The 16534-nt window shown below is 37.6% G+C and overlaps 1 protein-coding gene across 2 annotated transcripts in view; it reads left to right on the top strand.

Annotated features, from left to right (window-relative positions):
• The window catches only part of LOC127413398 (protein transport protein Sec24B-like), a 37606-nt gene extending 22379 nt beyond the window's left edge, over nt 1–15227 (top strand). For both annotated transcript variants that reach the window (XM_051650536.1, XM_051650537.1), the window contains 12 exons: nt 1847–1902; nt 2640–2846; nt 3128–3251; nt 3347–3505; nt 3696–3869; nt 4059–4169; nt 5964–6139; nt 6621–6758; nt 6957–7061; nt 7220–7312; nt 11811–11914; nt 13224–15227. In XM_051650536.1, coding sequence (XP_051506496.1) covers nt 1847–1902; nt 2640–2846; nt 3128–3251; nt 3347–3505; nt 3696–3869; nt 4059–4169; nt 5964–6139; nt 6621–6758; nt 6957–7061; nt 7220–7312; nt 11811–11914; nt 13224–13338 — 1562 coding nt within the window. In that variant the 3' untranslated portion in view covers nt 13339–15227. The remainder of the gene's footprint in view (nt 1–1846; nt 1903–2639; nt 2847–3127; nt 3252–3346; nt 3506–3695; nt 3870–4058; nt 4170–5963; nt 6140–6620; nt 6759–6956; nt 7062–7219; nt 7313–11810; nt 11915–13223) is intronic.
• The last annotated feature ends 1307 nt before the right edge of the window (nt 15228–16534 follow it).

Genomic DNA, 16534 nt, shown 5'->3' with positions numbered 1-16534 from the left:
CGAGCTTTTTTCACACACCACCTTGTATATATTTCCTGGAGGGAGGGAAGCTCACCTCCGATGATGTGTCTGGCAGTTCGCACCACCCTTTGCAGTGCTTTGCGGTTGTGGGCGGTGCAATTGCTGTACCAGGCGGAGATGCAGCCAGTTAGGATGCTCTCTACAGTGCAGGTGTAGAACCGTGTGAGGATGTGGCGGTTCATTCCAAACTTCCTCAGCCGTCTCAGGAAGAAGAGGCGCTGATGAGCCTTCTTCACAACGACTTCAGTGTGGATGGACCATGTGAGTTCCTCAGTGATGTGGACACTCAGGAACTTGAAGCTGCTGACTCACTCCACTGGTGCTCCATTGATGGTGATGGGACTGTGTTCTCTGTCTTTTCTCCTGAAGTCCACCACAAGCTCCTTTGTCTTACTGACGTTGAGGGAGAGGTTGTGCTCCTGACACCAGTGTGTCAGAGTGTGCACCTCCTCTCTGTAGGCTGTTTCATCATTGTCAGTGATCAGACCTACCACCGACGTGTCATCAGCAAACTTAATGATGGCATTGGAGCTGTGTGTTGCCACACAGTCATGTGTGTACAAGGAATACAGTAGTGGGCTGAGAACACAGCCCTGTGGGGCTCCAGTGTTGAGGGTCAGTGATGAGGAGATGTTGCTGCCTATTCTAACCACCTGGCGTCTGCTTGACAGGAAGTCCAGGATCCAGCTGCACAGCGAGCTGTTTAAACCCAGAGCCCGGAGTTTCTCATCAAGCTTGGAGGGCACTATGGTGTTGAATGCTGAGCTGTAGTCTACAAACAGCATTCTCACATAAGTGTTCCTTTTTTCCAGGCGGGAGAGAGCAGTGTGTATTGTAGATGCAATGGCATCATCAGTGGAGCGGTTGTTGCGGTAAGCAAACTGCAATGGGTCAAGAGAGAGTGCAGCACAGAGCAGATGTAATCTCTGATTAGTCTCTCAAAACATTTGCTGATGATGGAGGTCAGAGCAACAGGATGCCAGTCATTTAAACAAGTTATTTTTGATTGTTTTGGAACAGGCACAATGGTGGATGTTTTAAAGCATGTGGGGACTACAGACAAAGAGAGGGAAAGGTTGAAAATGTCCGTAAAAACACCAGCCAGCTGGTTCGCGCACGCTCTGATGACGCGGCCCGGAATGCCGTCTGGACCCGCGGCTTTGCGGATATTCACCCGTCGGAAGGATCGGGTTACATCCGCTACAGAGACGGAGAGTGAACTAACCTCTGTAGCTTCAGCCGCGAGAGCTCTCTCCGCGAGGGCGGTGTTATTTCCCTTGAAACGAGCATAAAAAGTATTTAGCTCATCCGGTAGAGAGGCAGCGGTGTTCATGGCGGAGTTTTTATTCCCTTTAAAGTCCAACTATGACGACCAGCCTATAATCCCACCCACATTGAGGCTGCACTAAACTGCAGTGGAAAAGCAAGCTCAGAAAAGTAAAGCGAGCAGAGTCGAGTCAAGTCGAACTGTAACATGCAGTGGAAAAGTGCCATAAATTTGCTTTTTGGAGCTTCAAAATTTTGGCACCCATTAACTTGCATTGTATGGACCTACAGAGCTGAAATATTCTTCTAGAAATCTTCATTTGTGTTCAGCAGAATAAAGTAAGTCATACACATCTGGGGTGGCATGAGGGTGAGTAAATGAGAGAATTTTCATTTTTGGTTAAACTATTCATTTAACTGAAAATGCCTGTGTTTTGAAAGCACCTACTGATATGTGTTAGTTGTTGTTTCGGAGTTTATATCATTTAAAATCGCCTGACATCATTTGTCTTGTTTTTGTATGAGAGATTAAGAGATGTTCCTGTTTGATTCTGTTTAGATGTTTTCATCCCGACACACGACAGACTGCTAGTGAACCTCAAAGAGAGTAAAGAGGTACGAATCTTTCCACAGACACACACACTTTTTTTTAACACCTCACATCTGTGTGTGTGTGTGTGTGCGTGCTCAGCTGTATATTCATATTTCTGCTCGTATCACATGACATTTATGTGTGGCTTGTCACAGTTTTGCAGCTATGTTATCTCTCACAGAATGACTTCAGAGTTTGTGTATGTGTGTATGTTTTCTGGTGTACATACTCGGGCTGGGTATTGATACAGATTTCCTGATTTGATTCCGATTCACAAGCTCTTGAATCCCTTCGAATTCTATTCGATATCGATTCATTTGGGTATATTTCAGTTGTAATATCCTTTTTGCAAATTAATTTATTGCGTGGATCTCGTCTTTGGACACGAAACGAGTCCAACCAAACTTTTACTCTCAACACGAAGTGAAAGCATCTCATCGCCAGTGAGTGAAATCTGAACATTTACCATCCAATGGTTAATCACAGACATTTTTAGTCGCATAGCATGATATTTGGTAGCATATGCGTGTGATTTAGTCTCATTGAGTAAAAGATCATCCTTGGGATTTGAAACTCGATATCAAGATTGCATACATCGGAAAATCCGTATTTTTACCCAGACCTAATAGGTGCATTTCCTTTTGTATTTTAGTCAAATTTATTCGTTTAAACTAATTGAGACACTGTATTATTATTGTTGCTTGGAGCTCCTTTCTTTTTGAAACTAGCATCTGTAAAAACATTTGCATGTTTTCTGCAGCTGGTGAAGGACCTGTTGAACGCTCTTCCGGGGATGTTTTCAAACACGCGTGAGACTCAGTGCACTCTGGGTCCGGCTCTGCAGGCGGCATATAAGCTCATGTCACCAACAGGCGGTCGAGTATCTGTGTTTCAAACCCAGCTGCCCACTCTTGGCGCTGGACTCCTGCAATCACGAGAAGATCCCAACCTCCGATCCAGCACAAAGGTACATCTCCTGAAACAGCATTACACTTAAACCATGTTCCTGCATAAAGCCAAGTCAAAGGGAACAAACAGATGCTCAACTTTTAGTAAGTAGTTTACTTATACATGAATTTAACGCTGTTTAATGTTAATGTTACCAATAGCTACTGATACCTCATATTAGGAGGGTAACGATCCCATTCCTAGAAAATAAACCCAGATGTGAAGGCATAGAATTGTACTAATATTTGCTCTTAGAAAGATGTGTTTTGTTCAGACAAAGTGTGTTTTGTTTGTGTTTAGAACGTGCAGCATTTGGGTCCTGCTACAGACTTCTATAAGAAACTAGCTCTGGATTGTTCTGGACAGCAGATCGGAGTGGATCTGTTCTTACTGAGTTCTCAGTACTCAGATCTAGCTTCGTTAGGTACACGCACACTCTCACACGTACACATACTGTTTTTTTCTCAGCTCTGATATGTGGCCTAATTTCTAAGATGAGACTTTTTGACTCTTGTTCAGCATGTGTGTCCAAGTACTCAGCCGGAAGTGTCTTCTACTATCCGTCCTTCCATCACGTTCACAATCCAGCACAGAGACAGAAGTTCCAGAAAGATCTCCAGCGCTACCTCACCAGAAAGATCGGATTTGAAGCCGTCATGAGGATCAGGTGTACCAAAGGTGAGCGGGCAGAGACACACGAGCCAGTCATGGACAACTTTTGCTATGATTGACACCATCTTTAACCAGCATCTGTAGATATACGGCTCTCTTCAGAGATTGGACAACTAGGCTGCTTTAAGAAACAGGATTTTATTCATGGACAGTTTAGAAGCTGCTTTAACTGAAACTTTCTCTGATTGGTCAACAGGCTTGTCCATCCACACTTTCCATGGCAACTTCTTTGTGCGCTCCACTGATTTGCTGTCGCTGGCGAATGTGAACCCAGACACTGGTTTCGCCGTGCAGATGTCCATCGAGGAGAGTTTAGCAGATACATCGCTCGCTTGTTTTCAAGCCGCTCTACTTTATACGTCAAGCAAAGGTAAACAAGAGTGTGTCAGAACTACCGGTAGTTTTGATGTACTTCTAAATTCAACGTTATTGTTATTTATTTATTTTTACTCCTTTTTTAAGTGGGTCTAAATGACAAATATGTGGCACACCAGAGTTTATGGGAGTGGTCAGCCAACTAAAGGAGGGTTTCTGATTTGTGTGTATTCATGATTGACAGGTAAACGTAGAATCCGAGTGCACACTCTTTGTCTGCCGGTGGTCAGTCAGCTGAGTGATGTGTTTGCTGGAGCTGATATACAGGCCATCTCGTGCCTGCTGGCAAACATGGGTGAGTACAACACACACACACACACACCCTTGATGTTTTTATTTTTTTATATAGTGCCGTGTACTTGGGCAATAATGCACTGGATGGTGTGCTACCAATTTCACAATATGTCAATATACTGCACAGAAGTGTTCCAGTATTTTTATTATATTATATTATATCTTATTTATAACATGTTAATATACTGCACAGTGTTCCAGTATTTGTTATATTATATTATATTTATAATATGTTAATATACTGCACAGAAGTGTTCCAGTATTTGTATTATATTATATCTTATTTATAACGTTAATATACTGCACATAGTGTTCCAGTATTTTTGTTATATTATATTTATAACATGTTAATATACTGCACAGAAGTTTTCCAGTATTTGTATTATATTATATTATATTATATTTATAATATGTTAATATACTGCACAGATGTGTTCCAGTATTTTTATTATATTATATTTATAACATGTTAATATACTGCACAGAAGTGTTCCAGTATTTTTATTATATTATATTATATTATATCTTATTTATAACATGTTAATATACTGCACATAGTATTCCAGTATTTTTATTATATTATATTATATTATATTATATTTATAATATGTTAATATACTGCACAGAAGTGTTCCAGTATTTTTATTATATAATATTATATTATATTATATTATATTATATTTATAACGTTAATATACTGCCCAGATGTGTTCCAGTATTTTTATTATATTATATTTATAACATGTTAATATACTGCACAGAAGTGTTCCAGTATTTTTGTTATATTATATTATATTATATTTTATCTTATTTATAACATGTTAATATACTGCACATAGTGTTCCAGTATTTTTATTATATTATGTTATATTTATAACATGTTAATATACTGCACAGATGTGTTCCAGTATTTTTATTATATTATATTATATTTATAACATGTTAATATACTGCACAGATGTGTTCCAGTATTTTTGTTATATTATATTATATTTATAATATGTTAATATACTGCACATTATGTTCCAGTATTTATATTATATTTATAATATGTTAATATACTGCACAGAAGTGTTCCAGTATTTTTGTTATATTATATTATATTATATCTTATTTATAACATGTTAATATACTGCACAGTGTTCCAGTATTTTTATTATATTATATTTATAACATGTTAATATACTGCACATAGTGTTCCAGTATTTTTATAATATTATATAATATTGTATTACATTATATCTTAGTTATAATATGTCAGTGTACTGCACATAATGTTACAGTGTTTATATTCTATTCTATTATTATATTATATTATATTATATCTTATTTATAACATGTTAATATACTGCACATTATGTTCCAGTATTTTTATTATATTATATTATTATATTACATTCTATTATATCTTATTTATAATATGTCAATATACTGCACATAGTGTTCCAGTATTTATATTATGTTATATTATATTATATACTGTATTTGAATTGTTGAATTATCTCTTTGATTTATGAAAAATAAAACACCAAAATATATCAAAAATATATTTTAATTGTCTTTTTTGAAAGTTTGTCACTATCTGGGCATTTTGTACATCCAGTTTTTGATAGATATAACGGAAGTGCCGTGTCTTTAAAGACCCGAATATGTAAGAATGTTTGGGGAAATTACCATGCATTTAAGGGTTAATGTATATGTATTGTGTTAAATGTTCCATAAAGTATAGAACTGATCATTAACTGCCTATAACTTGTCTTATTAACAAAAGTTATCTCTCACTCTCTCTCTTTAGCTATCGACCGCTCCATCTCCTCCAGTCTGTCTGATGCGAGAGACGCGTTAGTCAATGCTGTAGTGGATTGTTTAACAGCGTATCGTGCTAACGGCTCAAACATTCAGCCCTCAGGTCTGATCGCACCTGCAGCCCTGCGTCTCTTCCCTCTATATGTACTGGCTCTGCTCAAACAGGTGAGGGTGCCATACACACATACAGTAGCAGAAGTTCAGTTACTAATCACATAACATTTAAAAGTGGTAACCATCTTTCCTTCGGTCCTTGTTTTCTTCAGATCTTGAGCACAACAACACAGAACAACTTGCATTAATGCTTTCTGTATCACAGTGTTTAACATTATACCTAAAATGTACTGTTCAGAGCTAAAAGATACAAACTATATACAATTTGAATGCTGTAAATTTACATTTACATTAGCAATATTAGCAATGCAGAATTAGAGTATTTTTAAGAATATAAATGTACAAACGCTCAAGAAGGAGAATATATGCAGAAAAGAAAGTATGACAAGAGATTTGTTAATGTGTATATTTCAGTGACATTTAACATTAACATATGTATGTTTGTCTCATTTTTAGATGTTTATAGAAAGTCCTGATGCTGTTATGTGATGTCTAGTTTGATTTGAGAGCGATTCTGTGTTTTGTCTTTCAGAAAGCACTTCGTACCGGTACGAGCACCCGTCTGGACGAGCGTGTGTTTGCCATGTGTGAGTTCAAGAGTCAGCCGCTTCATCAGATCATGCGTATCATTCATCCAGACCTCTACAGAATCGACAACATGACTGAACAGGTTACATGCTTTAAAGTGGTATTAGTATGCAGTACATACATAGCACGCACACACTGTTCCTTTAAATAAATGTAAAAAATCTGAATACATCATATGTATTTCCAGTTATTCTAATGACAATGTTCCGGTTTTGTAAAACCCTCTCTTTCTGACTCACCCTAGGCTGAAAAGTGTTCAAATGTGTTGTCTTTCCTCTAGGGGGCGCTGCACCTGAACGACAGTGTGATTCCTCAGCCTCCCTTACTGCAGCTCACTGCAGAGAAGCTCACTAGAGAGGGAGCGTTCCTCATGGACTGTGGCAGCGTAAGTACAACTCGACAAAAACAGCGAATGTTAATAAAAAATCCTCTAATCTGTGGCAACGTTGGCACAATTCTTTACTTAACCCATTGCTGAATGTTTGACGTGTTGAACTGCCGTTTAATCAGTTGGAACTTTATACTTTGACCTTTGCCCGCCAGGTGATGTATTTGTGGGTGGGAAAATGCTGTAATGAGATGTTTGTACGTGACGTGCTGGGCTGCCCCAATTACGCATCCATACCGTCCAACATGGTAAGTGTGTGTAGATGTTTACTGTACATTTTGTGTCAGAATCAACATCAGCAACGTTGTTTCCAATTGTCATGACACATGCTATTGTATGGCTTCAGATGATTTGGAATATGATGTTATAAGTTGTATGGACTATTATCTTCTTGGAGCTGGACAGTCCAAGTCCCTATTCACTATATAAAAAGAGCATTTAGTAAAAAAAAATTAACATTTCTCCCTTTGGATTTTACGGAAATAAAATGTAAAAGAGTTTACAAAAGAGTAGAATGTGGCCCTTTATGAAGCAGAAGATGGTTGTTTGTAAAAACAGTTATTCTCTTGCATACAAACTAGGACTTGGTGATGTTTTGAATAGCCAGGCCGATTAATCGGCCGATATTTGGCCGTTTTGCGATATATCGGCATCGATAACAGTGTTTGCTTGGCCGATTACCAGACGTGTTACTGGCCACTTATGTCAGTTCCAATATCTACCAATGTATTTGTAAAATGGATGGTCAGTACTTCATGTTTTTGAGGTTTTTTTCTTTTCAAGTTTATGCAAATTTGAGTAAATGTTGCATAAAATAATTTGTTTCACTTTAGAAATTTTGTGTACATCTGATTTGCTGTTGTTAAACTGTATTATGTTTATCTGCATTTATATCGGCCATCCTGCTCTCTAGATATCGGTATCGGCAATTGGAAAAACCCATATCGGTCGACCACTAAGTTTGATGCGCTTTTTTATTTTGCCGCTACATTTCCTAAAAAGTGCACCATTAGACTAATTTGACGATTCTTTGGGGCTGCACAATTAATCAAAATAACATCAAAATCACAGTATAGACCATTTTAAGGACATAAACAATAACAAAGGAATTAGAACTGCGCATGTCTGGCCCAGAAGCATTTCCGGTAGCGGCAACCCAGAACTGTCCAAATAAAATGACTAGCACGTCCTTTTAGAGTCTAGCTAAACGGAACAAACGAGATATTTGCAAAAACTCAAAATAAACAATGAGGTGTCATTACCGGATCCTTTCAATAAGACTCCAAGTCAACACATTTTCTCGAAGAACATCAAATGCGTTATAATCAGTGAAGCCGTTCAATAAAGCTGTCTACGTGACCTGTTGACAAGGTAAGGATGTCTTTTTTAATGATAAAAATACTTTTCTTGACTCTTTCTTCTGGATAAAAGCATCTGCTAAACAACTAAGTGTAAGGAAATGACTTGCGCAGCTTCGTTCATTATAATGGGAGCGATAGTCACTTTTAGAGCTCTTCCTCTCAAACTTAAGTTACTTGGTATTAATTTCGTTCACCTACCAGAGATAAAATGTGCGCTACAGTTGTTATTTTGCACGTATCAATCCAGTCGTCTCGCTTCACTGCAGCGGTTCATGCGTCCGTTTGTCTTCTTTTTCGAAGATCTAAACACTTTCCGTTATTTCCAGGCATCCAGGGAGCATCCAGCCACTGAGCAACATGGTCCACATTTTAATAATGACATTTTATGAAAATCGTGTTAACGTTAGTAATGTCAATCCTGTTAAAGTCACTATGAATGAACCGCCTCCCACTGTTGTGTTGAATGAGGGTGCGTTCCATTCAGAAGTGATCATCCTAATGCCCTATTCCCTTCAAAGACTTTACCATCCACTGTGAGAGCTTTGAAAGTCTAAAAAGTGAGGGGCTCAAAAATAAGGGTCATTCAGAACTCACTTTAAGTCATTTTTAATGGAAATTCAGTTTGAAGCGATCTTACAGCATGACAGCACAGCACTTGACCATGCACTCATTAAAAATAATAATAATAAATATATTATTCTTGTTGCACTTGAAACTGTCTTGGATACTATTATTCGGATGCAACTGAAACTTTGTAATGCAGCACTTTTTGTACCGCTGTCTCCTTGAGATGAATCGCTTTTGATGTATTGTTCCTCTTTGGATAAAAGCGTCTGCCAAATGAATAAATGTAAATGACTATCATGATTGTTCTCCCTTTAAAGTGCAATTTGGAGGGTGATTTATCCCGTATGGAATGCAGTCTGAGTTCTTGTCTAGCAGGAAATGTTCAAGAAACAAATAGACATCACTTCCTTAAACCGTCTTGAAATTGTTGATTGTCAAATGTGATTATTATACAACAGAAATATATTACTATTATATGAAACATCTAATCCTTAAAACAATATTAATAATTTAATATTATATTATAATAAGAAACTGAGTGAAGTTGTAGTTTTTGAACGGCCTGTACATTCACAAAGAAAAATTAAGTAAAAATATATGTAGATAAATATTGCTTTTATTACTATGTATTGTTGTGTATTGGTGCATATGAATGAAAACGATGAAATATCATTCTTGTGTTCATTTAAGGAAAAACAGTGGTAAACTTTCATTATTTTTAACTAGATTTTTACTTCATGCATTAGACATTTTGAATCTACTTGACTACAATGTTTAACGGTAAAAGACTGTAAAAATGCTACAGTAAAAATAATGTGAACTGGCCAATGGGCAGTTACCTTAAAAAAAAAAAAAAAAAAGTAAAAAAATAGAATAAATTGAACAAAACAATAGATGTAATTTTAAGGTAAAGTGCTGTAAAAAATATTTTTTTAGATATAAAAAGTATCATTTTTACCGTATAATTAACGGTAAAAATTTATATTAAGTTTAACAAGAGAGTACGTGTATTTTTACGGTAAATTATTGTTAAAATTACTGTAAAATCAATAATCGGGTGTTCCCAGAATTTCCTGTGTGACCCATCACATTTCATTATATTTTATGGGAATAGTTATGTTTCTTCTTATTTTTAATATCAGTTATGTAGGGTATATTGAGATTTTTTTTTAGCTATATATACACTGGCAGCCAAAAGTTTGTAATAATGTATAGATTTTGCTGTTTCGGAAGGAAATTGGTACTTTTAATTCACCAAAGTGGCATTGAACTGATCACAAAGTATAGTCAGGACATTACTGATGTAAAAAACAGCACCATCACTATTTGAAAAAAGTCATTTTTGATCAAATCTAGACAGCAGCCATCACTCCAACACCTTATCCTTGAGTAATCATGCTAAATTGATCATTTGATACTAGAAAATCACTTGCCATTATATCAAACACAGCTGAAAGATATTTGGTTTGTTAAATGAAGCTTAACATTGTCTTTGTGCCACAGTATGCAATAGACTGGCATGTCTTCAGGTCAATATTAGGTCAAAAATGTCAAAAAAGAAACAGCTTTCTCTAGAAACTCATCAGTCAATCATTGTTTTGAGGAATGAAGGCTATACAATGCTTGAAATTGCCCAAAAACTGCAGATTTCATACAAAGGTGTACACTACAGTCTTCAAAGACAAAGGACAACTGGCTCTAACAAGGACAGAAAGAGATGTGGAAGGCCAGATGTACAACTAAACAAGAGGATAAGTACATCAGAGTCTCTAGTTTGAGAAATAGACGCCTCACATGTCCTCAGCTGACAGCTTCATTGAATTCTACCCGCTCAACACCAGTTTCATGTACAACAGTAAAGAGAAGACTCAGGGGTGCAGGCCTTATGGGAAGAATTGCAAAGAAAAAGACACTTTTGAAACAGAAAAACAAAAAGAAAAGGTTAGAGTGGGCAAAGAAACACAGACATTGGACAACAGATAATTGGAAAAGAGTGTTATGGATCTTAACCCCATTGAGCTTTTGTGGGATCAGCTAGACTGTAAGGTGCGTGAGAAGTGGCCGACAAGACAGACACATCTATGGCAAGTGCTACAGGAAGTGTGGGGTGAAATGTCACCTGAGTATCTGGACAAACTGACAGCTAGAATAACAAGGATCTGCAAAGCTGTCATTGCTGCACATGGAGGATTTTTTGATGAGAACTCTTTGAAGTAGTTTAAGAAGTTCTGACATTTTTTTTCAAATTGTAATAGTAATTTTTCATGTTATTAATGTCCTGACTATACATTGTGATCAGCTGAATGCCACTTTGGTGAATAAAAGTACCAATTTTTTTCCATAAGAGCAAAATCTGTACATTATTCCAAACGTTTGGCCGCCAGTGTACATGGTTTAGACCTTATACAAACACACATCAGCTAATTTTTCTCAGTCTTTCTTTGTCCTTGTTATAATATTGACAGATTTATGAAAGACAGAAGCTGCTTCTGATAAGCAATAGAATGTGAACCAGATTGTATCTTTAGTTTTACTTGCTTGTTTTTCATTTTGAAAGGCATTACTTTCTGCAGTATCTCACTCTCGTTTATCGTTTCTTGAAAAGTTCCGGATTTGTCCAGATCCAAACCTCACATACTTCACTCCGATTTCACACCACAAACCACTTTCCTAAACCGCTGCTCTCTGCGGACAACCTCAGAATATTCCAGACGCCTCAAACCCAACACATTTATGTAACTGTCATCTTACTGACATAAAACGGATGAGTTTGGGAGTGTAACGATAACGACTGTATTTTTTTGTTGTTATTCTACAGACAGAGATTCCAGAGTTGCAAACAACGTATTCTGAGAGAACTCGAGCGTTTATTTCTTGGCTGCTGGAGTCGAGAACCTTACATCCTGCATTCTATGTGGTCAAGTATGTCTGCTCTCTCTGTTCTTTCTAATTCAGGCTTACATACAGCTTTATTTGTCTTTATCTCTCTCCTTCCGCCCCTTTTTCTCAGTCTCAGGGCAGCATATTGTTCCTGAGGGAGTATAGTATGTTTTTATACTATCACAGGCTGCCGCCTCTCATCATGGGAGTCGGTACATTCCTCAGAGTTTTTTATAGAAAGGTTGTCGGTTTTGAAATTTGTATTTCAAGGAGCTCACTAACGTTTCTCTAGGCTTTAATGTGATTTAGAGACAACATAAGATCAGTCTTATTGTGCACAGTATTCTAAAGAAAAAAGTTTGTTTTCCTAATCTTTCATCAAAATGTGTGCAGAGTGACTCCAGCCAGGTCTCCTAAGCAACCAAATTGGCCCGGTTGCTAGGGAGGGTAGAGTCACATGGGGTAACCTCCTCGTGGTCGCTATAATGTGGTTCTTGCTCTCGGTGGGGTGCGTGGTGAGTTGTGCGTGGATGCCGCGGAGAATAGCGCGAAGCCTCCACACGCGCTACGTCTCCGCGGTAACGCACTCAACAAGCCACGTGAGAAGATACGCGGATTGACGGTCTCAGACGCGGAGGCAACTGAGATTCGTCCTCCGCCACCCGGATTGAGGCGAGTCACTACGCCACCATGAGGACTTTGAGTGCATTGGGAACTGGGCATTCCAAATTGGGGAGAAATGGAGGTTACAGTAAGACACAATGGAAGTCAATGGGACCGGTTATTGGTGGGTTTAAAGGCAGAAATGTGAAGCTTATGATTTTATAAAAGCACTTGCATTCATCTGTTAAAACTCATGTATTATTTGAGCTGTTTTGTTTAAATCGTGATTTTTACAGTTGTTTTAGGGTTTGTTGACATTACACTGTCATTGCAATAAAGTTGTAAAATTGGATATAACTATACAAAGAAAAGGTTAGTAAATGATTTTATCACACTAAAATCATGTTAACACACATATTGTTTACGTCTCATGACTACACTTTTGAAACAGTGAGTATTTTAACGTTTACAGATTGGCCCCATTTACTTCCATTGTAAGTGCCTCACTGTAAATATTCCTTTAAACACATTGTGAATGCTGTTTCATGTTTTGTTTTTTTTTTGTTGATTTTTCCTTTAGAGTCAACATGAAATGGTGTTAGCAATCCATTTTACTTACGTAATACACCATATTTCTATGAAAAACTATCATTTTTTTGTTTCATGTTTAATCTAAGACTCTACAGACTACAATAGTGCTTTGCTCTTCTATTTATTCCCTCTCTATTTTCCTTTTCTCTTTTTCTAGGGATGACACATCAGCCAAGACTAGTTTTTTTCAACACCTGGTGGAAGACCGAACTGAATCTGCCTTCTCTTATTATGAGTTTTTGCTTCACGTCCAGCAACAGATGTCGAAGTAGAACCAGCCCCAGATTTACGGCTAGCTTCTGTTCCGTGGCTCAACTTTAGCAGGGAGCTCTTTGATTGGACCGTAGAGAGGCAGAGACACGCCCCCTGGTCAATCACAGCCTTTGACTCTGTTGGGGGGAGGGGGTGGGGGTTAATAAAGACAATTGAAAATAAAAGATGTTAAAAATGTATTATTTGTGGACTATTATGGCAAAAAAAGGAATGAAGAGCAGAGGACAAAGAAGAAATGTAGTCGAGTGGATTGCACAAAAGAGACACGTTAAACAAGCTGTTTTCAATCATTCCCGTTTGTTTTTCCTCCTTTCATATTCAGCCACTGTGGGTCGCCGGAATCAGACACAGTGGTTTTGAACTACTGACATAACATTTTTCCCATTATCTGCTATTATTGTTTCATTTTTTACACTGTTTTGCCATTTTTGGATCGGCAGAGACATAGAGAGCATTTATTTGTTTGTTTGTTTGTTTGTTTTTAATACAATCACACCTCAATCACATCACAACATGTGCACTGTGTGACTTTTATATATATATATAGTTTTCTTTATTTGATTGTCTTGTTTTAGCTCTGGTTTTCACTGTATCCTCTGCTCCTTCCACTTTCACTTCCTTTTCCACTTCCCTTCCCTTTCATTTTCCCTTCTATTTCTTGTCTCCGTCCCTTCTCTTTCCTTATGTTTTCCCTTTCCTTTTTCCCTTAATTTTCCTCTTCCTTTCCCTTATTTTTCCTTTCTCTTCCCTTCTTTTTCCACTTCCACTTTCTCTCCTTCCCTTCTCTTTCCTTTGCCTTTCCTTTTCCTCTTCCCATTCCCCCTTCCTTTTCCCTTATTTACCCTTCCCCTTTTTCACTTCCCTTTTCCCTTTCCTTTTTCCCTTTCTTTTCCTTTCATTATCCTTTTCCCTTTTCCCTTATTTTTTATTTTTTATTATTTTTCCCATTTTTCACACAATTTGGAATGCCCAGTTCCCAATTGCGCTTTTTTTAAGTCCTCGTGGTCGCGTAGTGATTAGCCTCACTCCGGGTGGCGGAGGACGAATCCCAGTTGCCTCTGCGTCTGAGACCATCAGCCCGTGCATCTTATCACGTGGCTTGTTGAGCGCGTTGCCATGGAGATATAGCGCATGTGGAGGCTTCACGCTATCCAAAGCGGCATCAGTGCTCAACTCACCACGCACCCCACCGAGAACGAACCACATTATAGCAACCACGAGGAGGTTACCCCATGTGACTCTACTCTCCCTGACAACCGGGCCAATTTGGTTGCTTAGGAGACCTGGCTGGAGTCACTCAGCACGCCCTGGGATTCGAACTAGCGAACTCCAGGGGTGGTAGCCAGCGTCTTTACCACTGAGCTGCCCAGACCCCCCTTCCCTTTTCCCTTATTTATCCTTCCCCTTTTTCTCTGCCCTTTTCTTTTCTCTTTCCTTTTTTCCTTGCTTTTCCTTCAATTTTCCTCTTTCCTTTTTCCCCTTCCTTTCCTGTTCCCTTATTTTTCCTTTCTCCTTTCCTTTCCTTTTCCCTTCCTTTTCCACTTCCCTTCTCTTTCTTTTCCCTTTGCTTTTCCTTTCACTTTGCTTCACTTTCCTCTTGCCTGTTTTCCTCTCCTGATTTTGTAATGTGAACTGTGAAACCGTGTCTGTCGTGATTGTTCATCTGTTTTCATCCAACATTATGACTCAACAGTGGCTGCTCAAACTTCCCTTTCCTGATCCTCAGCTTCTTGAAACGGTTTCATGAAGTTGCAACGACGTTCCTCATTGACAACTCGTTGTTTTCTTTGAGAGAACAAATCAGGCCACTTTGTAACGTTCAATAAAAATATTTTAATGTGCTATAATTTATGACAAGCTTATTAAATAAAATGAAATGATAATTCTTGCTTTGGGTGAGTTTGAATTTCTTAATGTTTGAACATTGATGGCATCATGTTCTTGCTCAGTATTAATTAACCAGTGCTTCTTTAAAATGTAACAAACTTGTTTTTTGAAGAAAATGTGAGTGGTGCATTATTCTTGTCCATAACACAAACGGTCAGAGTAAGGACCCGTTCACACAGAACGTGTATTTGTGTCCTGCCTGTACATTTTCTTTAATATGCAAAATTTTTTTGTATATAAGTATCTTCATTTAGACCCTTTAAATCAGTAAAAACCAACTAATCGTGATCTTCATTTTAACAATCCCGATATCGATCTTTTACTATATGCAAAGTTTGGCACTGGGATCTTTTCACTGCGTGTTGAGAGTAAAAGTTTGGTTTGACTCATCCCGTGCAATGTGTGTCCAAAGACGAGATCCACGCAATTCCTTAGTCATTGAATAATGTCTCTTTTAATATCCTTTCTGTTCTTTACAGTTTATTTGATCAAAAGCAACTAAAAAGAAACATTTATTCTAATGATCAAACAAAGCACAGATGTGCTAAATAAACCGTGCGCGTTCTCTCTTGTTAATATGCACTCGCTGACTGAACTGCTGCCAGTAGTCTTAAAGAGACAGTACTGTTTTGGCTCTTGTTCTACATACATATCAATGTAAATAGTACAAATTATGCATGTAAACAAAAAACATAAGACAAATGTATGCAATATGATATATGCAATTTCAAGACATTATATTTATTGGTGTCAAATGTGACCAAATTATTGATAAAATAAACATTTTAATTATTTCATAATATACCAAGTCAGAAGGTGCCATTTATAATTAACATCCTTAGCTAAGAGACTATTTATTTCATATGTAAGCAAAATGGACATTATAACTAAAATATACCTGATATGTAACCAATATTAATGATAACGTTAAATTATATAGTCTTTGGTACACTTCTTTGGTTTTGTGATGATGAAGGCGTACTTCGGCCTCTCTGATGGTGCTGTGAGGGTACTTATGGGGAAAAAAAGGTTAGAAAACACTGACTGAAATTGATTTTGTCTCCTGAGGGTGAAGGAATGACACTTATTTTGTACAGATATGCATCAAAGGAGAATGAAAGTAAAACACTTTTCTTGTTTCCTGCTCTTAAAAGCCTCTAAAAATAGAGCATCAATGTAGAGAGTAAAATAAAACGCTGTAGTTTGGTGTTACTAGGGGAGGACACTGAGAGCATGTTTGTTATTCTGTGTTAATTACCCCATAATTAGCCACACTAGAGACTATAAATACTCTTCTGACAACCTCGT

Source organism: Myxocyprinus asiaticus, chromosome 22 (genome assembly GCF_019703515.2).
Source record: "Myxocyprinus asiaticus isolate MX2 ecotype Aquarium Trade chromosome 22, UBuf_Myxa_2, whole genome shotgun sequence".
Classification (NCBI taxonomy): Eukaryota; Metazoa; Chordata; class Actinopteri; order Cypriniformes; family Catostomidae; genus Myxocyprinus; species Myxocyprinus asiaticus.
Note: the sequence above shows the minus strand (reverse complement) of the source record. Positions and strands in the feature narration are given on the sequence as shown.